This window comes from Stigmatopora nigra, chromosome 5 (assembly GCF_051989575.1).
Source record: "Stigmatopora nigra isolate UIUO_SnigA chromosome 5, RoL_Snig_1.1, whole genome shotgun sequence".
Taxonomy (NCBI): domain Eukaryota; kingdom Metazoa; phylum Chordata; class Actinopteri; order Syngnathiformes; family Syngnathidae; genus Stigmatopora; species Stigmatopora nigra.
In genome coordinates, this window is record NC_135512.1 from 6,016,074 (window position 1) to 6,043,908 (window position 27,835).

General features: G+C 39.3%; 1 protein-coding gene and 1 long non-coding RNA gene across 2 annotated transcripts in view; one reads left to right on the forward strand and one right to left on the reverse strand.

Annotated features, from left to right (window-relative positions):
• trabd2b (TraB domain containing 2B) overlaps positions 1–26,815 on the reverse strand; it is a 48,276-nt gene extending 21,461 nt beyond the window's left edge. Inside the window, exons 1-2 of the mRNA XM_077717523.1 lie at positions 26,481–26,815; positions 22,964–23,533 (exon numbers count right to left, since the gene is read on the reverse strand). Coding sequence (XP_077573649.1) covers positions 22,964–23,533; positions 26,481–26,594 — 684 coding nt within the window. The 5' untranslated portion in view covers positions 26,595–26,815. The remainder of the gene's footprint in view (positions 1–22,963; positions 23,534–26,480) is intronic.
• The window catches only part of LOC144196999 (uncharacterized), a 38,253-nt gene that overhangs the window by 386 nt on the left and 10,032 nt on the right, over positions 1–27,835 (forward strand). Inside the window, exons 2-3 of the long non-coding RNA XR_013326451.1 lie at positions 17,639–17,746; positions 19,931–20,103. This is a non-coding gene — a long non-coding RNA (uncharacterized LOC144196999). The remainder of the gene's footprint in view (positions 1–17,638; positions 17,747–19,930; positions 20,104–27,835) is intronic.

A 27,835-nucleotide genomic window follows, 5' to 3' on the forward strand; every position in this document is an offset into this window, starting at 1 on the left:
CTTTCACAGCAAAGCCTCGTTTTATTCCCCTTCCGTCCTGCTTATATTTTAAACTCGCCTTGTTTCTCCACCTCGTCTCTCCACATGCACCTTTCTATTGTTTGTCTCCCATTGGTATTTTTTGCTCCAGTGACTTAAAGCCTCTTGTTTCTCCACTTAATAAGAGGAATGAGTAGGGGGTATTGGGTATTGGGTGTTGCCCCAGCTCTCTGTTAACTTGTCTACAAATAAACCCCGTTGTTTGACTTGGCAAGGCCGGTAGTTCGCCAGTCATCCTTGCTTTCCTGCTCTCCACCCCCAGAAAACAGAGAACATAGTAAAGTATCACTTGATCCATGCAGAAAAAGCTCACAGCTGGTCCCTTGCATTAGAAGTAGAGTATCTGTGTGTGTGTCGGAAAGAAAAGTTTAAATTTCAGTTTGAAATCTTGGTAATCGTTAATGTCGTTTGATAGCAAGTCCTCCATCTGGTAAAGGTGGCACACCCTTACTTGAATTGGATCAGAGAAGGCATCTTATTAGCATGAAGATAACGTGAAGGAATTTTAGGCTATTGGGTGGCCCTGAAAAACAAAATACCCGAGTACATTCTGCAAACTGTGGCTTAATGATAAATACTTAAAACACTATGTTTAACCCTTTCTTGGGCATTATTTAACTCATGGGCTGCCCTTAAGGGCTCGTCTACACCTTTTTAAAAGTCGTCCTGAGATTAGACTCTAGCCAAGCACTCATATAGACTGGCAAGCATTTCAATGATAGTGTCTTTGTTTTTTTTACTTTTATTAACGCCATTTTCGGTCACTCTGACATTATGCTTTTCCTAAAGCTTAAAGTCTGTCATGAAGAACGTGGCCTCCACTAATCCCAACACATTTCACAAACCACTTTTTCCCCTACAAAAAAAAGCATTCTGATTCCAGCAATGTGTGCGATACTATCCAAACCAGATGAGATACGTCGGCACATTTTTCAGACATTCCAAAATTGCCTTATCTCTTATCTCCTTTAACTTTAGAGCTTATGGCTTTGAATGCAATCATTTTGAAAAGAATGACTCTGTCCTTGTTAAGTTCACCTTCGAGGTGCGGCTGAATTGTAAGTGTCATACAAATTTAAATCCTCTGTAAAAGGTCTATGTGACCAAATTCACGGCAGTGGCAAACATCTCTTAAGTCACTCTAACCCAATGTGGACCATGTCATGCAAGGCGTGTCAAACTAATTCTGGTCAAATCCTTTTTTGGGGAGAAAAATGTGGAACACCCAACAGGACTACGTTGTTCGTGTTAGCGTGTTTCTCGACTCGCTGGCCAAAAGACAAAACGGAAACCCAGTAAAGTTCAAGCCAAATGTTCTGAGAAATATTTAACTAAGAAACAAGGCTTCGTATAAGGAAACCACCAAGCCACCACAAACTGAGACAAGCTGGCCATGCACATTTGAAAATACTCAAGCTTTAGCCCTATTTCTGCATAGAAAAAGTAGAATTTGCCCACCTATAACTAAGACACAGCAACGTACTATACAACTCTAATGGCTAATGTCAACCCCCCCCCCCCCTCCAATAAAAACTAGGCAAAACAAAAAACATTTCACGTGTCCTTCAACTATCATCTTAAAAACGTATTGATTACAAACACAAAGTGGTACCATATTGCGTTTTTTAAGGTAATTTAATGCTTAATCTTTGGTTAAAATGTGAAACCTCCCACTTAATTGTCGAGTGACAAGGGCAGCAAAAAGACTAGACACCCACATCTCCTTCACAACCTTTTCTGACTCTGACCCTGAAGCTAAGGCAGCCTAATCCCACACAAGCACACCATTTCACGGCAAATCACCACAGAAATGTCCAATTTCATGCAATCGTATTGCGCCGTCTACAAAAACAAAGACTGAAAACAGTGTGGCTAGTGTCTCTTTTCAACCAAAGTTCATCCAGACTTTGGCCATCTTAAAACATGACAATATTAACAGTCGACAATCATGTTTTCGTCTGCTATCAGTGACCTTTAGACTTTAGACTTTCTAATATTAGTGTGTCTGTTGCTATGCTATGTCTGGTGTCGGTGTGTCTGTGTAATGATTTAAATAAGATACAACTTCCTCTCTTGGCCTGGACTGGGAAGAGTGAGATCATCACTTCGGACACCCGCACTCCACATGTAATTATTTCTTGTCAGCACTTTAGGCAGTTAGATCTCAATCCTAAAGAATCTTTCTTGGATACAGTGCTTTTGAAGGCCGAATTTTTTGCAAATATTTGTTATGGACTAAAAAATGGCAGAATTTTGACTGTATTTGGGCTGGAGGAGTGTGAGTTGCTCTCTTGTGGTTGGACGATGATGCCTGACAAAGGCGTGTTTTGAATCGACTCTACACAATGTGTGTGTGGTTTTTATGACTGTACTTTAGCTGTTTTGGTGCTGTTTTGTCATGCTAGAATACCAAATATTTGGTCCAAATGAATTGCTTTTCTCTTTGTTTGTTTTTTTTTGGATTAAAGTCAGATGTCTAGAAAAGATTGACAACAAAAGTCTGCTTCGGCTTGTGTGAATAAAGCAGAACGACAGATTAACCTTACAAAATACAGCTGCACTACTATGTTTTAGAAAAGCAGGTACTGCCAGGTACAGGTTTACGATTCAAGGGATTGACAAAGGCGGCCTTCTTGGAAAGAGATGAAACAGATTTTGGCAGACAGCGAGCAATAAGTTTGAACTTTTACCGTTGCTTTTTTTTCCAGCTCCTTTATACATTCCTTCTTTCAGTAAAACACACGTGTGCAACCATCTCCGAGATGGCAGCCCTATAGTCTTCCAGGAAAGTGCATGCTCTGAAGAAATACAATACAATTGCAACTATATTGTTGCTGTCCTTAATCGTTTTAGCACCCAGACTGTCTTAGACAAACATTGGGTCTAAACCACAGCTAAATGCCTACTTCTGAAATAGAAAATTGGTCAGAAAGAGTGCTGTGAGTGTGTTTCAGGATGAGTGTAGTCGCACATCTGTTAGTGTGTTTGTGTTTGTGCCAGTATTTGGATTCCACAGGGACTTAAAGGGCAGACTTGGGTAGCCATGCTCAGGATTTTGTGGTCTCTCCGTCAGCACATCATATCACTGTGGCCTTTAAACGGGCCACAAATCTTTGGAGGGACCACACCGTATGCTAAGGAATGCCATTGAGACGGATGATGGCTGTTGTGTGAGAAGTTATTTGTGAATTGTCGGTTAAACACAAAGAAACTTTGTTGAAATTGTTTTGGAATGGTTGGCTTCACGTTATTGTTACACTTGAATGGATTCCGTTTAAATGGATTGCAATACAAAAACTTAAAAAAAGAAGAGTGAGGTTTTTAAATGAGTACTTATAATCAGCAATAATGTCAGTAAAGAAATTAAAATGTGCCATTTTTGTACCTTAACTACAAACGGATTTCGGAGCAATAATGGCGGCTAAACAATCGAACTAATATACCAAAACTCATTGATGCACACTTACATTTCTTATTCTATTCTTATTATATGTATAAAAAAATAAGTCTTAAGTTTATTTCAAACTTGTGGTTTATAGATGTTAAGAAAAAAATATAATCCTAGTTTTCAGTGTAAATCACTAGCTTAAAACATAGTAATTTAGGACAATGTACTATAACTCCATACATTACATCACTTCTATTTAATTGGTGGAATCCATTCCTGTGAACATTGTATACATTCTCCGCCATATCTAGCCCTCACTTAACATCTCGCCACCAAATTTCATTGATAATGCGATTGTAATGGAGCTCTGTTTAGGCACTAGTGGCATCTGTAGTGGGAATGTTTCCATGCCAGTCACTTCAAAAAAGAAAGAAATGTCTACCACACACGCAGACACCCAAATCAACTGAGCCGAAATGCAGCCACATTAACAACATTAACAAGCGCAACAGTGGGAGTGTTGACATGCTCTCCAAGGGTGACGGGTGTGCGACCGTGGTTTCACCCACCGTGCATGTACAGTATGTGCACACGCTGACAGATGTCTTTGCACACTTGGGGATTATTGGAGAAGAATGTAAAGGGGATGACTACCGCGACTTTGACTCACACATTCTGCCACGACGCCCAGATTACAAAGGAAATAACGCAGAAGGACACACATGTTGGGACAAAAGTTGATTATGTTGCACTGCGTGAGACTAGACCGAATGTTTACGCCACTGAAACAAAAACATTCCCTTGCTTTTCATTCTGTTTCTGCTAAATATAACTTTACTTTCACCCCCGCTTTTCTCCCCCACCTGGTTCTAACAAAGTGACCATGGCAACCCTCCAAAATGGTGGATGAGTCAACAATGAGTTCCTTGCTTCCCATCCTCCATGTCAGGGTGGAGTGAGAGTGACTGGACAAACAGCTACTAAATACTCTTAAGTCAATATTCAACACCCCAACTCCCTTTTTAGAAAACTTAAAAAGGCGTTACACTTTGTGGATGAGATATTTTTCCTGGTAATAATACAAAAATGCAGTCGCATACCCTAAATTCATGACATGATTATAGTTAGTGTGTCATTGTGGGCGTTTTGTAGTGTTTGGCTTGGCTAAATATTTTTTTGTTCTTTTTTTTGAGAGTGATTAAGGTTAATGATGTCAGTGAAGCCTTTCAAACGTGTGCTCAGAGATAACCACTTTTTGGCCACATTTGATGCATAGTACATCTCTCTATCTGGTTCATAGGCATAGTTTGATTTTGGATTGATTGGTAAAGTTGTTGGTTAAATCTGATTATTGACAACTGTTTGTCAGACAGCCATTTTTGACGGAGCCCCGGCAGACTGTAGCTTTGTTTGAAAATAAGCAAACCCTTCGCGGATTTGTGGGATCTAGTGTCGGCCACTGCTAGTTGCCTGTGGCGGTTCCTGCTTTGCGTTGCGGTGCAGCTCGCCACTAAGCAGCTGTTTTACAATGCGTCATCACACAACACCTCAATAGCATAAAACACATAAACACCCGAGGAAAAATGTATTTTGCGAGGTCTGTAACTTGTCGGTATAGGTTCATGGCCAAGTTGTTGCTCAGCTAGTACTGTGTTAATATATAATGTGAAACACTGGCGTTAAAGTCAATTCCAATATAATGGAAAATATAATTTTTTTCACTTCTTGTCCAGTAAGAACCCAATCAGAATAGGTTTTTCTTCCCGAAGAGCAGTGTTAGAGAGGGGTGTACCAAGTTGAAGATATTTTATACCAATTTTAAACCCATTCTTTTACCTTTCAAAAACATTTTACGTATGTAGTATTTCACATAATGCTTATGAACTTGTCGCATGAATCTAACACCACAAAACATTCTAGTTTTAAATGTACACATTGCAGCAGTACATTTTGATTGTAAGTATGACTGTTCATATGAACTGTATTATGTTGTTTTTTTTCTAACTATCGAAAATTGCCATCCGAATTATAACAGGCCATGTAGCGACCATATACTGGAACACAGGTGACAAGTTACTATCTTCTACTGTGTTAATCTTGTGATGGTTTGTATCAGCAAACACTCACGGTTCTAGATTTACCATTTTGGTGTTGGCAAAACAGCCAACATGCTGTCAGCATGTATCATCACATGCGTGTCAGTTGCAGCAGATACATAGACGCACATAAATTGTTATCGTAGTCGTCTCAGCAGCTGCGTGTTCACTTACATCCTGCCCGACCCCCTGGCTTTGCCTTTATCTGCTCACCCTTCAGCCTTCCTTTGACTTATGTCCGTTTTAACTCGGGTCCATTTTATTTCGCTTCCTCTCCTTTTTTGTTTCTGACTTTCACTTTGCTAAATTCCATCTGTTTCTCATCACGACAAAGAGTCTGCTGCTTGTGGCCATGAGGGACTGGGATGAGATAGAAAAGTCAGCCACTTAGCCTTTTCTCGCAGATTCGGACTGTAGGAACAACCAAACAACTGTTTTTTTTTTTTTTTTTTTATGTGGGGGAGACATTCCTACATGCGTGCTTGTGGAAAACCAGCAAACAAACCCCAAAAAGGAAAAGTGAGTTAATGAGCTCCTCCAGGGATGTTTGCCTTTTTCATAACCAATACAAACAGATATTTGGCCCACTGGCTGTGGCCCTTAAAAACGCACATAAGCGCCTCTCAGTGCGACGAGCTGTCAGAGCCTGTTAGGCTTGGCGTTTCTGTTCCTGTGGTTTGGATCTCCTTTCAGAGGAGAACCTTTTCCCTGCATCAGGAACTTCCAGGGAGTGACGAGAGCCAACACGTGGAGGAAAGAGAACAGACAGGAAGGGAGCGCCGAGGGTCTCTCGTTATTGTAGTCATTTGCCGCAATATCGCGCATGATTTGTACTGGCGTTTAAATTTTAGAGCAGGGGTGGGCAAAGTTTTGGGCCCGGGGGCCACATTGACTTTAAAAATTTGACAGATGGGCCAGGTCAGCACAAGATACGATACATATAAAAAAGTGCATCCGTTAACAGTACATATGAAACGTAAACAGAACAAAGGACTAAAGTATTAACATTCTCATCATTAAAGTAAAAAGTATAAAGTACAAAGTAAAGTAAAAAGGAGTGTATTAAGAAATATTAAAATTTCATTTAAAAAAGATAGAGGGGCTGTAAAACGACGAAAAACAAAAAAGAGTGGACAGAGCTACTGCCACTGGCTTCCGGATGACGGCGCCATCTTGAGGAATAGAAAAAAATAATTTGAACAACGTCGGCGGGCCAGATTAAAACGCCCCGCGAGCCGGATGTGGCCCGCAGGCCGTAGTTTGACCATGCTGCTTTAGAGCCACTTGGAACCACCACGTCTTCATCAGGTCCACTCAATCGCCCCCTGGGGGTATCGATGTTGCCCTGTTTGCGTTAGAATAGTGTTGGGATACCTTCAGTTTCAATTACATTCCTTCCAAAGGAGCCCCCTGAAGAACTCACGGTTGATTAAAATGAATTTATTTGTGTTTCTCCATGAAGGGGAAAAAGTGGAATGGATTTGCTTTTTAAGGACAAGAGCCACATTGGCGGCTCGTCGTCCTGGGTGGGCAGGGGTGGGGGGCCGCAGTGGAGCCGAATCAGAACAGACATCCGTCATAGTGATTTCATCCACAGTCATTGATGCCTTTGCCATAGCCAAGGACCCTTCCAGACGGGCGTCGCTTTTAAGGTTATTTTCCCTGCCGCTAAGAAAACGTTGGTTTTCTACCTTGGAAATGACCTCTTTAAAAACAAACTCAATATTTGTTTAAAAATCTCATTCCATTTGTTGGACATGGATAGAATTTCTTTATCTTACTACTGCCAGCTTGTTTATATGAAGCCCAAAGCCGTGTATAACTAGCCAGTGGAATAGCTTGCTGGTAAGATAGATTTTTGGGTTTTTTTTATGAGAGAAATTCCTCAACTTGTGCAATAATGTTCTGCACAAAATCGTACTAATTTGAGAACATGACAGTTAGTCAGATTTGGACTAGAAGTGTCTGTCTCCATATGTTGAGTTGTCTTCAAGTTCTGTTCATATTAGCCTCACACTATCAGCCTGATCAGTCATTTTTTTCTTTCTTTCTCTCTCTCTGTCATTCTTTCCTTTCCTAATCATTTTTTTCTTCCTTGTCTCAGTTTCCAAGGGTGATGCTTAGCATTTCTTCAGTTCAAAGCAGGTCATTTAGAAGCAAACAGCACTTAGCGTGAAAGAAAAGTTCATTTTTTTTGTTCTCATGCATATATATTTGTCTTCATACCATAAGTGATTTTATTAGAGATTTCCAACTCTTTTTACAACAATAATATTATCCAGAAGTCAATAAATATGACACAACTTTGCTACCTTGGCACTAAAACGCAAGTCTAACCAAGAAAAAGCAACGCGGGTGTCAAAATACTCCCAAAAACTTGCACACAGCATGCTGTTAAATCTATTATTAGAACGTGTTCAGTCAGTCGTTCATGTGAAGACAGCGTCATTTACAGTTGTCCATCAATAGCCAAGTGTGAGGACATGGCTTGAAAAGTGAAGAAAAAAAATGGAAGCCATGTGCTCTATCTTTCACCAGATGTAGGAAAATGGAAATCATCTCACTATTGGGACTATCAAACTTTTAAAACATCAGTCCAACACTAGCAATAACAAACCAAGAGTGCAAATGTGTCAGATTTTTGTCATTGATCTTATGTTTAACTTCAAACTTTGGTTGGATTTCATTTCTCCACAGTCAATAAATCTACATTTGTGTGTGTTGAGAGAGCAGGGAAGGCAATTACCGCTTTGATTTCCATATAAGTGAGTCGTCCTATGTGTCAGCTTTGTGGGTAAAATTTGAAGGCACTGACGAAAAAGGGACTTCAATTCAAAGAAAATGTTGGGTTTAAGGTCTTCCGCCATGGTGATGCTGTTCTAGTCACTTTTTACATGGAAAAATCATTAGTTAAGCCACACTTATCTGGGAAATATAGTATGCTCTCCCCAAAAGCTTTCCATAATTAATGTATTTTTCTAACTATTATAGTTGCACTAGCCAATGAATACAAAACGAAGAGAAAAAACAATATATACAAGTTGCACAGAAGTATAAATTGCATTTTTTAGAGGGCACTTTTTTTGTTTAATTGGAAAAAGAAGAACAAACAATCACATTGGAGTATTAGTTGCAGCCCTAGCAAAAATGTGGAAAAAAATTGTGATTTATAGTCCGGAAAATACGGTACCTAAATCAAAATTGGTAGCATTTTCCAGTTTGGTTTTCACAATTTGACACTCGTCCTCAGAATGGTTGGAAAATCTACTCGTAATGAACAAATGGTTAATTTCTTTTTTTTTTTAATGTTCTACGGGAAATAATTACAAGTAGGCCAGGACTTTATCACTCTTTCCCATATCTCCCACCCCAATGAACTTGGCTATTAGCGAACATTCATACGTCATCTAGTCTGCCTCCAATTAAACCTGGCAAGCCTTTATCAATTGAAATGGAAATGTCCAATGTCATCAGATAATAATGTATTTCTCTCAAACTTGATGCAGTTTGTGGCTCACTGCCCAAGGATGTTTTCATTCTTTCTTCTTCCAAGAAACTGTAAGCAATCGTTTGTTTGTGGTTGCGAGGCCACGGAGACATCGGCTACTGTGTGAGCCAGAAGTACTAACGTAGTACTGCAATCCGTCTAACCTCTGTTCTTCTGGCAAGAATACAAATTAAAAATCATATAATATTGTCACCACTTCAATACAATCTGATCAACATTGACTTGGGCTATCAGAAATACTTTAATTTACTGTGCAAGCAATTCATGAACTGAAATTTTCAGTTTATTGGTGCCATCTCAGCAATGCTAAAATATTTAAACCTTAAAAAATGTATATCATGCGATTAGTAAAGGTCATACTAGAGAAATGCCTTGAGATACAATGTTTTTTCACCTTGCTTAGAACACAAAATTCCTTAAATATGTTTTCCCATGACAGATAAATAGTTTGTAAGATTTTTTGCATGCTTGGTCAAAGCAAAAAAAAATGCGAATTTGTAGAATCTCATCAATTTGGGAACATGTATCTCAATCATGACTGTTTTAGGACACGTAGTACTACAAGTGTTGCTTCTTTGAAGACAACCATGCGCCATCGTTTGTGGTGTAGCGAACTTAAAAACCAAAAAAAAAACTCCTCAAAGGCCAAAACAGATGTCCAATCCAATCCTTTGGTCTCCCAATGTACAGCAAAGTGCAATAATCCAACATCTCCCCCAAGTCTAGTGTAACTTCACGTTGTTTCAATTCCAAATTGCTAACCTTCATGTTTTCGCCACCTTTCTGCACGATGACAGTTTGATGACAAACACTTGTGTTTCCACTCCAACATTCATTTCCCATGTGAACTTTTTTTTTTTTTATATAACAAAGAACATTCTTTTTTTATTTCTTTGTTGGCTGTCAACAATAGCACGCTCGCCTGCATCTTGTCTCCTGATGTGTTGAAACCATTATCTTTGACAATCAACTAATAGTGGGAGAAGAATTCTATGGAAAAGCTGTGATTTCTTCCAGACATACATTACAGATCAGCATAATTTCAAAGGTATAGTGCGATAGAGCACGTTATTCTATTTATGATAGTCACAATAGAAAATTAAGATGGAAAAATGCCAGGATAAATGTTTTTGGTCAGAAATATTAATGTTTTTATTTGGAAAAACTTTCTTCCAAGTCCTCATGTGGCATATTATTTGATTATTTTTGTAACCTATACTTATAAACTGCTCCTTTCATATTCTTCTTCTACTTCGACTTTAGTTTAAAACTATGATACCACTTTTTATCTTAAAAAATCTACACTTTTCCTGATTGTGACGTAAATTTGGACAAATATACATCTTTCATATTTGAAATGAACCTTAAAACATGCAATTTTATAGAAAACGAATGTATTTCTTAGCATTTAATTCTCAAACACATGAAAACTCAATGACATTTTTTTCAGTTTTATGTTATGATTCGGTCAAAGAAAAATAATAATTTCTTTTTAACTTTAATAGGAAATTCTGGATCACATAAACATTCTTTGAGCTAAACCTGACAGTCACCCACTGGAAAAGAAAGTCACGTACAATGTAGCCAAAGGAGTCAGCGGTTAAAATATGACCCAATGGGATATTGCCTGGACTGTATTGCGGGTGGTCCGGCACAGCGATTTGACATACGCATCAAGAAGTAAAAAGCATGTGCGTGCCGCCAAGTTAAACTATACGGAATGATGGTTTGATTGATCTGCTATTCTCAGATTCTCAAGTCTACTCAGCTGTAGACCAGGAGTCCTCACTGTTGCAAGAATATCGCCCTTGTTCCACAAAACTGGAAAGAAAGATAATGTTGAGGAAAAGTGGATTGGAAGAGCGTTCAGAGACTCGATTTTCTTATTTTTCTGGCGTAAAAATCTAAACTGTCCTGCTCTTGTGCCTCATGTTTTGTGGCCTTCACACGGGAAAGTGTAAGTGAAAAAGGGTGTAAGGAATCTAACGATTCCATCCGCCACCAATCAGAAAGGATCCTGTCATCTCCTTTAAATAGCAAGAAATTCCTTTTCAGGGATGCCAGGATTATTTTACTGCCAAATTGGATTGGATTGGATATCTTTATTCATCCCGTATTCGGGAAATTTCCTTCGTCACACTTTAGGGTTATACCTTATCAGATATAAAGATATATGAATTTTACTGTTATTGGATTGGATAACTTTATTGGATAACTTCATTCATTCCGTATTCGGGAAATTTCGTTGTCACAGTAGCAAGAGGGTGAGGATGCAGTAATAGGAAAGGCATTTTAGACATCAATAGATAGGTAATAAGTTAATTAATAAATACATGACTAAATATATAAATAAATAAGCACGTTGCTGATTTTTGACATTTTTTATATAGATATGTTGTTTCTGTATTAAGCCCTGAAGTGAAATGCAAGTGAAAAAGAGTTAATTATAAGTTGGTTCCAAACATTGCTGACACTCAAATGATCTATTCACAAACTATGGTTTTTGTCTCATGGAACGCTTTGAGGTTGGAACTTCCCAGCTTTTTTAAATGCAGCAATGTCTTGGGCCAACATCACTGACAACCAGTTTTTCAGACTGGATTAGTCTATAAAAAAATTCATATTTTTATAGCGGCACTACAGTTCGGACAGACTTGAGGTGTTACTCTTATTTTTCTTACGTTACATTGGCAGCACACTTGAAACAGCTCCATAAAATTCCACTCTGTGGGGACGACAGGCCAATGGCCAGCCACCCATTCGCCACTCGCTGATGAACATCAAGTAGAATTATTGCCACCTCTGGCAGTGTCAACAAAAGCCACTTTATTAAAAGAAAACAAGGAATTGGAGCTCCATCCTTGGCGCTCACTTACCAATCGGCATCGCCTTACATTGTGCAGGTGGACTTAACAAAGTGGCTGCTGAGTGTCGGTACCACAGCGCACAGGAGCGCTTTTTAACATGTAGTCGGAGACCTTTTGCACATAACTTCCAGGCTGTGATTTCTTGCCTGTCTGAAGGCCGCAAAACCGCAGAGACGCGGTGGAATATGAGCGCCACGTGATTTACGCTCCTCTATTAAAATCCTTGCGTATTAATAGACGCGTCTTTATTCGAAGACAGTAAACGTTCTAAAGACCCTCCCCACCTCAACCCCCTACCTGCTCGTCAATCATGCGCCTTCCGCCCCATCAGAAGCGTACAATCCCACGTGTGTGAACGCCACAGCGCATGCATTCATCTGGTTGGAGCCTCGGCATGCTGACATGCTTGCCGCTAATCTGTTTGCACAACTTTGCCACGAACCGCTGGCCAATCGCACGCTCGGGCACGTGGTGCGGTGCTATAATTTTTTTTTTTTTAGGCCTATTTATGTGTAGGTACTTTAAAGATGAAGCTTTAAAGCTTATTGTACTTGTGTAATGCATTGAAATTTTATTCAATTGTCAATACTGGTCCGCATTGGTAAACTTGCATTTATAATTAACTGTTCAAAACGTTCAATTTTATTTGGCAGTGATCATTTGCAGTTGAAATGGATTACCATGTTTTTTTGGGACTATAAGTCGCACTAGCCAAAAAATTCAGCATGAAAGGCAAAAACGAATGTGTCACCTGAGTGTAAGTCGCATTATCCAAAGAAGGCACAATAAAAAGGGAAAAATATATTTTAGTTGCACTGGAGTATAAATTACATTGTATGTTAAAGTAATAGGAAACAACAGTCAAATTAAGCATCTGTCAATGTAACATATTTACATTTTTTTTATAATTATAGCCGAAAAAAATAGGAAAGGCATTTTAGACATAAATAGATAGGTCATAAGTAAGTTAATAAATATATAAATAAATAAGCATGTTGCTGAAATATACATATATATATACATTTACATATATAAGCACATATATACATACATATACATACATATACAGATGTACATGCATATGGTAGGTCTTATTTGTCGCCAAACTGCATATATGGAAAAGGTTATCAAGATGTGCATTTTTCTTGGGTAAAACCCCCACTAAAACACACGTCCTCATTTGGCACAGGATCACAAAGAACAAATAATCTCCTGGAATGGTTCTGTGGAAAGAACGGCTTCATGTGAAACCAACCGATCCCTGATAAACAAAAGGCTAAAGGTCCACAGAGGTAGTCGGCGTGAAGTGACGCAAGATGGAGAAAGATGAGAGGTGCGCCACCCACCGAGTTTCATCGTCCACCGTCTCATCTTTCCCATCTTCGTCCTCTCGCCTGTCCTTCCCGGAAAACGGAGACGACTCGCTAAGTACATTTAATTCCTCGTCTCATTTGCGCTTAGTAAACTCTGCCATGTGTGCGATATTACGTCTAAACTGTTCCAGTGCTGGAAAAGCCTCCCTTATCGACTGACAGGTGAAATTGAGCGTGATGTAAGGGTGGGCGAGGGGAGAAAATGGCCTTAAATAAAACATTGGGCGACAAAGAGAACGCAGTCAGAAACCAGCGTGGCATCACACTGTACATGTGTCGAGGTGTGTAACATGTTTTTCTTTACGTACCAGCGAATTGAGATCGGACTATGAGAAGCTAAATTGTACTAACCCAGTTCCCTAAGGTCAGCTCTTGATTTTAATCCCACATTGAAACCAATTTTATTTTTTCCCAATATTTCATAGTCATTTTGGCTGTTTTCAGTGGTAGTTAATGTACAAATATGTCCATGAAAAAGTTTAATTAGTAGAACCACGTTGTAGGATTCTACTAAAACATTGAATTATACAAACTCATCCTTCAGAATATCAAATCCAGATTGACCCAGATGCAGCCCGCGAACCACCCTTGCCTAAGAGATTCGTAAATGTAAAAGTCCACTCATGTAATATCATATTTTTACCAGGTATTCAAAGGGCCTGTCAATCTCTGAGTGTTGGTTTGTCCTCCTTTACTTCCCTTTCTATTCCTCATTTCTCACAATTCCTTCCCTCTCACGATACACATTGATCAACTTACCTTTGCTTTTATTCATTCTTACACTTTCAACACTGCTTATCCTATTCTCCCACCTGCTTATCCTATTAAACATCATCTAGGCAGACTAATTGGCTCAGGTCGGTGTCGTTGCACATTGAGCTGCTTGAGAGGGAGAGTTAAGGGGCTACTGTGGCTTTAGCCGAAGGGATGGTGGGGTCATACCGAGGACAACGATGAAGGCGACCGCCCCCTTCGGTCAATCAGACTGAGAAAAAGTTCTGGGAATTTTAAAGGTTGAACCAAGGTTCTCACCAGACACATTTTTAAAACTCCTGTCCTTTCCATCTTACACTGGGTAAAGCGTTAAAAAATATAGTCGTTAACCAATGGGGTCAGACGGTTTTTAGCGAAGGGTGATGTAATGTGAGGCAGTGCATCTACTACAGACAGCTGGCTTCTGGTTTGGATTTGTTTGTTTTTTGTGGTTTTTTATGTGTTTTCTATTATTTCACACGGCCTCGTAGTGTTTCAAAGAGCACAAATCTTAGATACTCACTTTTCCGTGTCATACATGCTCTGTATTGTACTTCTAGAGCATTCTTCTTTATTACTATTCACTTGCTTGTACATAGAAAAGAAACACTGAATCTAAAGTTTCAGACCGTAATTGGCTCTAATTGCTGTATAATTGTAAGAATTGTTGTTTGTTGTCCTGTGATTGGCACGTAGCTGGTACTGCTGTACCAGTGATGGCCTCTGGAGGCAGGCTTCAATATAGAGCAATACGTCGTTTCGCTTACATTCCAAAATGATCGTCAAAATTAACCTGTTTCCGACCTGGTATTAATATTGTGTTTGGAATTTTTGGGAACATGACAATTGTAAACGTGGTATAATTTTTCATCAAAATGTATCGTGATGAATTTACGTAATGGATTTTGCATGGTTTTGAAACTTGCATCGGTATGTGAATAGGTTTTGATTGCAGACCTCCGAGTCAAAATAACTGGCTATCTAAAAATAAACGTTGTGACGCAACTAGGGTTGCACAATTTGAACGTGAAAACGATGTCGAGAGGTGAGCAAAGTGTTGCTGAAGCGCTCCACTGGCTTTTGTATAATGGGGACAACGTAAAGGGCCACAAGAGAGGCATGGGTCACATTAGAAGTGGGTTCAGTGAGAGGGCTTTGCTAATTCCACTTAATCCTCGACAAGCCTGCCTCACATGCGTGCACGCACACACTTACTCTCTGCTGGCACCTATTTATGACTGCCGGTAAATGTCTGTGTGCGTGGGTGCCAGAGTGAGAGTGTGGTGGGTTACTATGCGGGGACTAGGACGCTGAGTTCATGTGAGACCAACAAGTGTGTGACATGGAAAGTCGCATGCCGAGGCATACTGGAAAACTTTTTTTTCTTTCGTCACACACCTGATGGGTGTGCACACGCTTTTTTACTAGGGCTCAAAACGCTGTTTGCCTTTGACAAGCCTAAATTAACCCTGAAATTCTAGGTTTGTCTGACTTTTGTGGATTTTTTCTCATCTTTTCTCACATGATTAATATTGGAAATAGAATAAGTTTAATTCCAGTTGTCAAGTTTTAGCTACCTTGGACATGAGAAAGACACAAAATCAAACACATAAGTCGACGAAAAATGCAAGGTGCGACTTATATATTGATTTTTATTGATTTTTTTCCCCTCTTCATTGTTTATTATTTGGCTGGTGCGACTAATTGTCCAAAAAATACTGTACATGTACTAAACGTCAAGTAAAATATAACAAACCAGATGTCTGAAATATATGGTACATGTACTAAATGTCAAGTAAGTTAACGAACTAGTATGCCAAATCCTAATCATATCAAAACCACCGATCAAAATGCAGATTGACAAAATGTTACTTCTTAAAGTGGTAATATATATATATAGGCTAAAAGAAACCAAAGTCCAGACAGAGCTGGTGGAGGATAGTAAGAAAAAAAAATAGCTAAAAAGACCATGGAATGAGTGTCTACATAATTAAATTGGGTTCTTTCCACATTATGCTATTCTGTTGAACCACTTAAGTGTCCACATTTTCAAGGTTTGCTTTGTTGTTTCTTACATTGTGAGAAAAGCACACATAACTGGAGAAAATCCACGCATAAACCCACATCAAACGGTGCTACCCTCGGTTAGGACCTCACTAATCTGCTTCAACCAAAGATGAACTAAATTTATAAAACATTGATGTCCCAGAAGACAACAACATTCCAGAGGGGCCAAGTAGGTCTCGGAAGAAACCAGTCAGTCACATTCCAGCCTGTGATCAATCAGCCTGTGGCCCAGACAACCTGAGATTAACCTCAACCCTTCTGGAAAACTACCTGGCCTTCCATCCCAAAACAACCACCCTCTTTTGGCTGATGTGTCACCTTGATTAGAAAAGCAGAAAGATAGTGTACATAATGGATGCTTATGCTTTTAATCCTGAGGGGAATTTAAGGTTTTGGAATCTAACTGTAGAAAAATATGGGGTGTTCGGTTTAAAAGACAATATGCTCATCGAGAAGTACCAAAATAATAGACAGGCGGAGCTCTGTGGAGTAGGTTACATTATCGAAAAAAAATTGTATTCATCCTTACCATTGAATTTAGAATTTAGCACCTATTGAGAAATAAATACTGAAATTCCTAAATATTGTTGTAAAGTGTAAAAAAAGTGATTCTAAAATGTTTATGCCATATTTGAAGCATTGTGTGGCGCTAAATATGAGAGCATTTTGCCATCTTTTTAACTGGTCGCAGCTTTACAGATGCCATGAGTCTTTTGGTCACCGGTCTTTTGGTCCCTTTTGGTCGCCGGTCAAATGTACTTAGATATTAAACAGTACTTAGATATTAAACAGTACTTAGATATTAAACAATACTTAGATATTAAACAATACTTAGATATTAAACAGTACTTAGATATTAAACAGTACTTAGATATTAAACAGTACTTAGATATTAAACAGTACTTAGATATTAAACTCTCTCTTTTAGATATTAAACTCTCTTAGATATTAAACACTCAACATAATTTTGAGAGCTGGTTTCAACAGTAAACTCTGTCACTATTTTCTTCTCACTATTTTTCTATTAATTGAGCTCTTGACTTTCCATAAGTTGTTTTCCCAATACCAAAAATTGCAAATTGACTTTTTCCTTGATGCTCCACTGATTTCTAATACCCGCATTCAAAGGTTTTTCTGGCTTTGGCTTTGTTTTCATACCAATCTGGTGTTTTTCTACAATTCATGTGAAAAGCCTGTGATTTAGCATCGGGGCCCTTGTTTTCTCAGCACCTCCATCTCGCGGATAGCCTGCCGAGTCCTGGCCAGCATGTAATTGTCTAAGTGCTTCTGGATGGCAACGGGCTATTTGGTCATTAAGGGCACCTATTAAGTCATTAGCGTAACAGTGGGACCGCCGTCTGTCCGCCGACGCAAGCAGGTGATCGGGGGTTGATACGCGCTGCCTTTCAGCTTTTCCACATATTTGCTACAGTAATTACTGTTTGGATGTGAACCACCCTCAGACGTCCCGCTTCAGGAGGAGACACGTCATTCTACACACTTTAAAAGCTAATCTTCCCCCTCTGTCATCCCCTTTTTTTTTCCAGTGTGCGTCTACGTGTTGATGTGTGCGGATGAGCGGAGGGTGAGCGGCGGGACAACGCCAGCCTGGGGACATGTCAGACGGAATGATGGAGGAACCACAAGAAGTTGAGGTTCAGTTCAGTGTTTTTTTTTTGTTGTTGCTTCTGTAAAGCCTGACTCATCACACACGTCATTGGGTACAACAATCAAACAATCTAATGACATCTGTCGGCTCCAGCCAGTCCACAGAAAGAAAAAAAACTCATTATGGTATTTATTACAATTGCCCTTAGATATGAGAGTGGTTTATGTTGACCTTTTTTAAAGTCCCAATATCACAAATTTTACACACATTGATGGAATTTTGTCAGAGTATGCAAAAATCAAATGTTTCTCTTTTAGGATCAAATTAAAATGAAGAGTATAGATTTATATTATTTTTTTTGATATTCTCCCTTTTGAATCAATCATTGTAATTTTTAATCAGTTTTTTTCTGTGTTTTTTAGTTCAAAAATCATTTTGTAAAATCTAAAAATATATTTAAAAAAGCTAAAATAAACATTGTTTTAGATCTATAAAAAACTGAAAATTCAGGGCTTTTAAACCAGTTCTTTTAATCCATTTATAAAAAATGAAATCTAAATATTATATCTAAAATGGGCCGGCCCATGTGAAATTAAGTCTGAGTCTGACACTCTTACTGTAAAACATCATCAAAAGAGCAAAAAATGTCAATTCATCATCTATTATTTTCTGGACTCCAGCTTTCTGCTGTTGATCCCACAGAGAACCCATGACCCCAAGCCGATGCTCATCTAAATCTCTAAACTGAGCTCCACTGCCCCAGTAGGATGACACCCGCACTCGTCTCCCAACAAGTCGCCCCATTTTTCCATGTCCCCACTGGTGTGAAGTTTGCTCAAAGGTTTGTCCTGCTTGCTTCACCGCTCAGGCTGACCCCGGCAGACTGCCAGTCTCGTAGGCGCTGGGCTCTGCCCCGCTGACTCCCATACCACCTTCCACGCGACCCCTGAACCCCTGTCCAGGAGTCAGGCGCCACAGATATGATGCGTTTTGTTTTGTTTTTTTGTTCCTGGACACGGGCCAGTGGCCTCAGCTTGAAACGTGACCCAGCAAGGAAAGGTGTTTATTTGGTGGGAGGCCCAGAAACTGGAGCCACACTGGAAATACACCAACTATTTTGTAGAATCATTATCCGTACAGTATTATTTATGGAAAAGATCTTTTTGAAATGCTCAGATTTAAATATTACAATGTGATATGGTAAGCAATAGTGGAATACTTTATGACTAAAAACCGTGATATTTCTAATCATCTATCATTGAATTGAATGGAAATACAAGTCATTTGTCCTAACCGCTGTTTCTTATTGGGCAAAATAGTACTTTAGTATAGTACTGTTTTACATAGTATAATAACAGTTCTTATGGATGATATCCAGAGAAAAATATACCTTGCAAGAAACATGGGGATGTTAAATATTTTACCTTGGTTAGGTTTAAAAAGTTAGTGACGAAATAATTATATAAAGATAATGGTGTTTTTGGTACTTGCCAAAATAAGTCAACTTTTCAACAAAGTTAAATTTGTTGTTAGTTGGCACTGCCGTCTATTGATTGCGCCTTATGGTGCGGAAATACGGTAACCTTCCAGCCAAATTACGGCTCCGGTGTCTGTATGGACAAAATATTCGAGTATGTTGGGGAATCTCCAAAAATAACGTCTTGAGGAACTTCAACGATCAATTTGTGCTTGCACATTATAGCAGGTTTTGGCTTTTTTCCGTCTTATTTAGCCGTTTTTAGACCACAACGACGGCTTTGATACACCGGCGATTGGCCCCTGCAAACAATCCAACGGGTCAGGAAGAACGACTTCCTCTGAGTTTGCCGGTCCCTCGGTGGTCTATAGTGTCAGAAGGGAGACCAGGTGCTTGTGTTTGATGAATGATTTCGACTCAAGTTTCTAAAGAGGCTCTGGCGAAAGTCAGTTACAGGATATTGTAAGCTGCTTTTATTAGGAACAAATAACATGTTGGCCGGCACGGTTTGGAAGCAATCCCAACGCGGATTTCCCATTTTAACGTAGCTCATGTTCCAGATTAGTTCAAGCAGTGACCACACAAGCGTCGTCGGTCGCTCTCTATCTCGCTTTCTTCCCTTTGATTCCCACTCACTACTTTTATGTTTATCCTCTGACCTTTTACAGTAAAGCGTGCAGGCGAGACAATCAAGCAAAGTCTTCAGATTAAATCACAAATTATTATAATTGACAATAATGGTTTCCATTTCAGTTGGGCTCGCTCTTACATATTTGGAAATCTGGGACATCTTCAATCAACTGTTCCACTGAAATAAGATGGAAATACCCAAAAATCATCAGCGACCCACAAACGGAAAAGAAGCATCCCGGAAAAAGTCCCTGATGTTCACAAGGAAATGATTCAAAATTGACCAGAAGTGACAGGTGAGTACCCTAAATGCAAAAACTAAAGTGATGCAGAATTTAAATATTGCCTGCTATTGACATTGATCAATGTCTGATTGGCCTAAACTGGCTGTAGATCCCCATTTTTCAGTGCTATTTATTTTGACTGTCAATGGCAGCAAGTGATCGCCGGTCTTTTGGTCGCCGGTCTTTTGGTCGCCGGTCTTTTGGTCGCCGGTCTTTTGGTCGCCGGTCTTTTGGTCGCCGGTCTTTTGGTCGCCAGTCTTTTGGTCGCCGGTCTTTTGGTGCCAGTGTTTACTGTTGAAGCCAGCTTTCAAAATTATATTCATGAGGGAGAGTTTAATATCTAAGAGAGAGAGTTTAATATCTAAAAGAGAGATTTTAATATCTAAGAGAGAGATTTTAATATGTAAGAGAGAGTTTAATATCTAAGTACTGTTTAATATCTAAGTACTGTTTAATATCTAATTACCGTTTAATATCTAAGCACTAGCATTAGTATTAGCAACTACGTAACAGTGTTGTCCGAAGAATTGATTTAATACTTTAAAAGTGGTCAAATGCCCCCCAAAAATTTGTCTCGGTTTAAAATTTGAAAATAAGAATTGTTTATGGCTCTCTGTGTCAAAAAGGTAGCCGACCCCTGCTTTCCACCCTCCCTGCCATAATATGTTTGTCTATATTCTCGTCTTAAAACTGCACTAAATTTACCCCTCATGTCGATAAAACAGTAGAACCTGCAATGGTGTGGACATTTGAGCATATTTAGTATGTTGCAAATCTTCCTGGCTGCCGTACAGTATTTCTGTGACAGCGTCGTTAGGAGGGTCTTTTGAAAGCCAAGAAGACCCTTGGAGCGTGTTTTTTCCTAAAATTAACCCCCATATCCCCTTTGACCTATCACATGGAGGTTGAGGCCCTTACATATTCAGCAATAGAAAAGAGTCGCATGTGTGTGTATGTGTCTGTTTATGTGGTGTGCATGCAAAGCATCTGTCTTGGACTGGGAGACTTGCATGACTGGGATATTTCTCCCCGTCTGTGCAGATCAAAGAGCAAGAATATAAATTACAGCGCAGCCTCTTCCTCATGTTGTCAAAGCTGATTGCTGATTTTTATGGGACCTCCCACGAGAGAAATACTTTAGAATTAGCATTGCTCATTTTTTAATTCAAAGTACCCACCCTTAATTTGTTCATCCCGAAACGATGAATAGAAAATTGATGTGTTGTTCATGTTGTTTGTTCGGGTTGTTGATCACAAGTTTTCCCGGCCAAAATTTAGGGGAATGCATCTGCATTCTTTAAAGGGAAGAGTTTGTTCTCTTCTCAACTTTTTCCGATTTGTTGCTGACAACGATCTGAACGTTAGCCGACGCAGGTGCAAGGAAATCCGAAACAGTGATGCTCTCATCTACTTTTTTACACGTTTTTTCCACTGCTAAAGTTTTCCTTCTACTTTTCTTTGGAAAAGTGCAACATTTCTGCTTGTCATGCCCTCTAAAGGTCTAACATGTCATTGCAACCTTTAGCACGTTTAAGTTGTTTACGTCAAAGTTTGTTACCATCACCCACAATCAGGGAAAATGTGAGTCTTTTGATAAGCCAACAGGTTTTAAAGGACTGCTAGACCTTGCCAAAGTAAAGAGGTTAAGAGGCCACTTCAACCCAAAATAGCTGACTTCCAGGTTTCATCTCATGTATCTAATTGCGACTTCCTCGGCCCTCGCTCCTCTGTTTACATGCTAGCGCCTCCCACCAGAAATTCCACAGTGAGGAGACTAGAATATTGCCCGAGGAGATTCATGTTTAAAGAAATGAGGCAATCCTTTCTTGTTGATGTCATAGAAACGAGACAATGTCTGACAACACTGAAGCAAATCAACTCTAACCTCGATTCATGCCTAATATTTAAAATGTTAGTCAATTCAAATCAAATGTAACCAAGTTTTAGAAGTTTTGGCAATCATGATTAGTTGACATCATCATTTTTGAACAGGTTAGGTTAAAGGTTCTTTGATTTAAGATAGTCTGGCTAAACTGTGCGTTTTACGAAATTTAAGCTGCTCCGTTATATGGCGGCCGTAGAACAACTTCCATGGGGGCCTTCAAAGTTTTGAGGAATTAGGATCGCTGCAATTAAGAAACTTGAGATGAACTCCCTGTGTCTTTTTAAGCATATGTTCTTGAGACATTTTTCTCTGACAAGCCATGATGAACAATGGCACTAATATTTCATAATACTAAATGAAACCGGCTGCGGGGGACATCCTGGAAGCTATTTCTAGTATCCAAGGACTTAAATACAACTGATCTGAACTATTCTTGGCTTACAACAAAACCTTGTTTTTTTTTGTTTGTTCCTAAAAGGACCTCAAATGACGCAAGTTGTGGAATAAATCCTGTATAATAAGAAAGTTTTAAGTGGTAGAAAAAGAAAGGAAGTGTGTTTAATTGAACCGGTTAAAGGTAGCTTGTGTTTTTAGTATTTTTAACCTGTTTGAGCTAGTTTTCTTTTGCTGAATGCAATACAGGTCAATTTGAATTCAATTGGCAAAATTTGTTCCAGATATTTTAATGCTATAAACCTTTTAAAAATGATAAAAGTACAAAAATTATAGCTTTAGAAAAGTGGCGTGTGTTGCAGTATGTCCTTGTTATAATTATATGATGATCTTAACTTGGACAAATGATCATCTTTTGGAACAGTAACATATATATTTGAGCATTCCGCAACTTGAAAAATTTGTAACTTAAAGCACTTGTAAGTAGAGGGACCAAAAACGTTACTCCCCCCCCCCCCCCCCACCACCAAAAAAACTGCAAACAAGCATTTCTTATCATCCCACAGGTACAAAACAAATCAAATCTTTTCTTACCTGAGAAAAGTTAAGACCATTTAGGGGGTGACACTGCTCCTCCACTCGTTCCACCGCCCCCGTCCTTTTCCCCATCCTCTCGGCCTCCTGAGCCAAAAACAAGTCCAGCACCGGCGTCCCCCTGGACCTCACGTCCCACTCGGTCAGAGAGTTGACCATCAGCATAACCCACACAGGCCTTTTTCTCTCCCAATTTCCCGCAATGGCGTTGAACAGGTAGTCGGCGTAGAGGCCTCGGCCTCGCTGGTCCGCCGTCATCCAATAAGGCATCATGTGCTTGATGTAATCGAGGTGGCGTTTTAGGCGGCGGTACAAGTCTCGAGGTAGAAGGCTTTGGAGGTTCTCCCCGTGGGGGAGCAGCTGGCAGCTGGTCAATTTGGAGACGGTCAGCGGGTCGGTTAGGTCTAGCTCGAAGAAAACATTGTGGCTGTTGCGGAATGCCCGCTTAGAAACGTCGGGGATGAAATCCCACACTCGGGTGTAAGGTACGTGAATGGTTCCGTACAGGTAGGAAGGAGGGTGTGGGGGAGGGCGCTTTACTTTCCATAGGAATGAGTTCATGTCGCTTTGCTGTGGAAGAAGCAGAGATCAAAATAAATAAATAAGACAGGTGGATTCAAGCAGCGCACCACTAGCTCAAAATGTTTTCATTTAAAAGTCTCCCCTATATTTAAAATATAAAGTCATTCCCATCAAACTTTTATCAACAGGAATCAAAGAAACACATTTTTTTCCTATATGTTGCCAAAATCAATAGGACCTGAAATCAAGAGGACCTAAAATCAAGAGGACCTAAAATCAAGAGGACCTAAAATCAAGAGGACCTAAAATCAAGAGGACCTAAAATCAGAAAGACCTAAAATCAGGAGGACCTAAAATCAGAAGGACCTAGAATCAGGAGGACCTAAAATCAGAAGGACCTCAAATAATAAGGACCTCAAACTAGAAGGACCTCAAATCAGAAGGACCTCAAATCAGAAGGACCTCAAATCAGAAGGACCTCAAATCAGAAGGACCTCAAATCAGAAGGACCTCAAATCAGAAGGACCTCAAATCAGAAGGACCTCAAATCAGAAGGACCTAAAGTCAGAAGGACCTAAAGTCAGAAGGACCTAAAGTCAGAAGGACCTAAAGTCAGAAGTACCTAAAATCAAAAGGACCTAAAATCAAAAGAATGTACCCCAGAAAATAACAAGAAGTGAACTGGAATTGCCCCAACTGTAACAGGTAGTGAACCAAAATCAACTAGAAGTGACCTGAAATTACTAAGACATGACCTTGTGTCCCAAAATCCACACTTTTGTTTTTCTTTATCCAGAAATTCCGTTTTCTATTCTTAGCATGGTCTTCATTGCTGTATGGTTGCCATGCCCATGCATTTACATAAGCCCAATATATCATTTTGGGGGGGACGCAAAGCCGATATGGCACCCCGTTAGGTTGCGCTGCCATGGTGCCGTTTATAGAGAGGCCCTCTTGGCTGTAAACAGACCTCCGTTTATTGTCGAGCTTGGTATAGCTGGCTGGCCAAAGCCCCTCTGGAACCTGGAAGCGTTTGAAAACGGCACTGCAAATATACTGAATGAAGCTCATAAAGTCCGAAAAGCTGAAAAGAGCCTGTTCTCGGCTTGAAAAAAATCGGTTTGTGACATTTCTGACACTATAGGGGGCCTCGACCGTTGACAGCCATACTCACTGCATTGTTTGTGACTTGTTGCGCTTATGTTACAGCAAATTAAATCAGCGTAAAGCCATATTGCGTTTTGAATATGGTTCTTGTTAAGCGCACCCGGCGTGAGCGCATGTGCTGTGACTTTGCTATTGGCACCGTGGCCGTTTTTGGCTTTTATAAACAATCTTCTGGCTTCGGAGACACGGTGTAATCAGGCATTTGAGGGATCAAGCCCGTTGCCCGGATTTCAAGTTATTCTTTGAAATTGCGCACTTCAAAAAAAAAAAAAAATATCGGACCAAGGTTTCCTTCAGTTCCAATTATAGCGCCCCTGCCAATGCCCCGTTTGTCCTCGGGTGGGAACGTCCGCCAAAAAATAAGTCCAATCCTTTCTCGGGGGCTTGCTTTTTTATCCTCGAAATGAAGTGTGATGAACACATCGCAATATCTGGCACGGTTGCCACCCAGACAAAATAAATCCTGGGCGCTTTATTTAATCCAGAACGTCTTGCAGAAATACAATTTGAATTCCCTTTTCAGTTTCAGACAAAGTGAGTGGCATTTTTATTACGGCACGCTTTTTTTTTTTTTTTTCATTATTTTCGTTGCCATTCGTCATTGTATTGTACGTAAAGGGGAAAATAAATCGTGTACTTGCAGGAGAAGACTTAAAGACATGGAAAAGTGGTGATCTTATGTGCTGGACTTCTCCGCAGAGGCTTGACGCGTTTGGGCTCCTTTTTTTATGGCGGTAATTACTCTTAACACAAACCAGAGTGCGGCGTTGTGCGTTAGAAGTCGTGCAAAGTTATGGAGCGCCGGCTCCTAAAGCTCATCATCATCTTGGATGAATTGTGTCCACTTGGAGAAAGGGCTTGTCTTTTTTATTTATTTTTTTCTTTTTTTTTTAACCACAGCTGCAGTTGAATGAACTGAGCGGAACATACAAATATGTCTGTCTATTGTTTTTCTTGTAAATAAGCCACACAGAGCTGGAATGTCTCTGAAAGATGAACAAAACATTGTTCTAAATTAATTTAAGTTTACCAGTTGCACTTGTCAGTTAAGCAGTTTTTTTTTGAACTGGGATGAATGAGTTTTGTGTTTTTTGGATGAGAATTTGTGCAGATTTGACAGAATGGGATAACATTTACAGTCTGAAGGATTGGAATTAAAAATAATAGCAGTACAGTGGTAATTGTTGTTGCAGGTTTTTGTTGGGGTTGTAAAGATATTGTATAGATTTAGTGATTCCCAATTTTAAAAAAATCGCATTTTTGGGGGGGGGGGTGCCTTATTGCAATTTTTGAATTGCTGCTTGACACAATAGAAAATAAAAGTTTCATTTTTTTGTGAATGTAGATTTGCCCTTACAATAACAATATTTTTAATATAGATATACTATATATATATGCATACAGAAATATGAAATCACTTTTTATGAAGTTTATGCTTCTCAAATTCAAATCCCCTTTATATCAAATTTATTTCATCACAAGTCCATACAGATATTATTGCAAAATCAATTTTTACTTCATACATTTTCTAAACTTTTTTACATAAATCATACCTATTTATTTCTAATTTTCTTCCATAAAATCAAAATTCATATAAAAATCATTAGTCTTCCTCACCAAATGATATCACAGGTAGATATTATATATTTTTTAGGTAATGACAATACATCATCAATATTCATAGATGCAATTATGAACATCATAACAATCCCATTCTATTTGATAATAGTGCTCTGAATAAATTCCCCCTATCTGATGTTATTACTACCAAATCAAATGTCCATCCTTAAAGAAGAATGGTCATAATTGCCAAAAGCGTTGCACTCACCGCCTCGGGGGGGTCGCACTGCCTGGGTCTGCCTGCCGGCCGAGTGGCCCGGGGCGCCGCGGGGTACAGCAGGGCGCTTAAGAGCAGCCAGCTCAGCCCCTGCACGCGCAACATAGTGTCCAGCTGACGGACAGCTTGTTCTCTTCTCTTCTGGTCTCTTGTCTGTCTTTTCTTGGTGTTTCACAGCGCCGTCTGTGTCACCTCACAACAGCAGCCGCACGTGGGTGCAACCATCGCCATCCCCTACCCTGCTTTGAACACCCCCAAAACGTGTCTTCTCTCCTCTCCTGTCTGTGCGCCGCAAAGTCTTTTGGAAAGTTTGTCGGTGCGCTCAACAAGTTTGGAGCGTGTCTACGCCGGAGGGGTGGGAAGGGGCGGACCCCCCCCTCCACCCCTCCACCCCTACCGTCACCCCACCTCTTCTTCTTCCTTTAAAAGAGGGGAGTCGAGTGGGTGCAGGTTAAGAGGGCGATGACAGCTTTGCTGTAAACTCTGAATGTGGTGGATTTCATATTTTAAGAACTTTTAACCTTTCCATGTGTATGAAGGCAGGTTATAATTTTATTTATTTTCATAATATCAGGAAAAATGTTGCAGTTAACCTTTTAAAGGAGCAATTGGCCCATTTTTGGTTAAGTATTTTTTGGGGAGGGGGAGCAAGTGGCTATTTTTTGTTAATTATATTACAATGTCTTGTTGATGAGGCTAGTTATAGTTAATAGTTTTAGGTATTTTTATATTATAAATCATTGTATTTTGTGTCGTAATTTTTCATAAGTTTAATAATTCATGTTAATAAATAAAATGACTTAGATTCGTTTTAATTGTAATGATGGTTTAGCATATAGTTTGATTATATTTTATTATAAATTATTGTATTTTATTTAATAATTTTTCATAATGGGCTTATAAATTCATACAGCGTAAATACAATGAAAAATGACTTATAGATTAGTTTTAATTAAAGCTATGGTTAATAATAGTTTTTATTATTTTTATTATAAATATGTATTGTATTCTATATGAGTTAAATTCATACAAAGATAATAATTAAATGAATAAAGTTAAACACAATAACAGCCCAGAGTATTAGTCTTAAAGTGTATTTTTTAATAGTATTTAACTCATTCCATGCCATTCAAGCTGCTAAATGTCCAATTCATTAAAATGGAAGGACGAACCATCAATGTTCATATTTCAGAACCCCTGAAAATGATTAAAATCCACTCGAAAAGGTGCCAGCTTTTTCCAAACTCTCATTTAACACACGTTTGCATTTTATTAGGGCAATTGTGAACCTACCCACACAATATCCAAGTTGTTATAGACTCTGCCCACTTAAACAGCCACTTTAT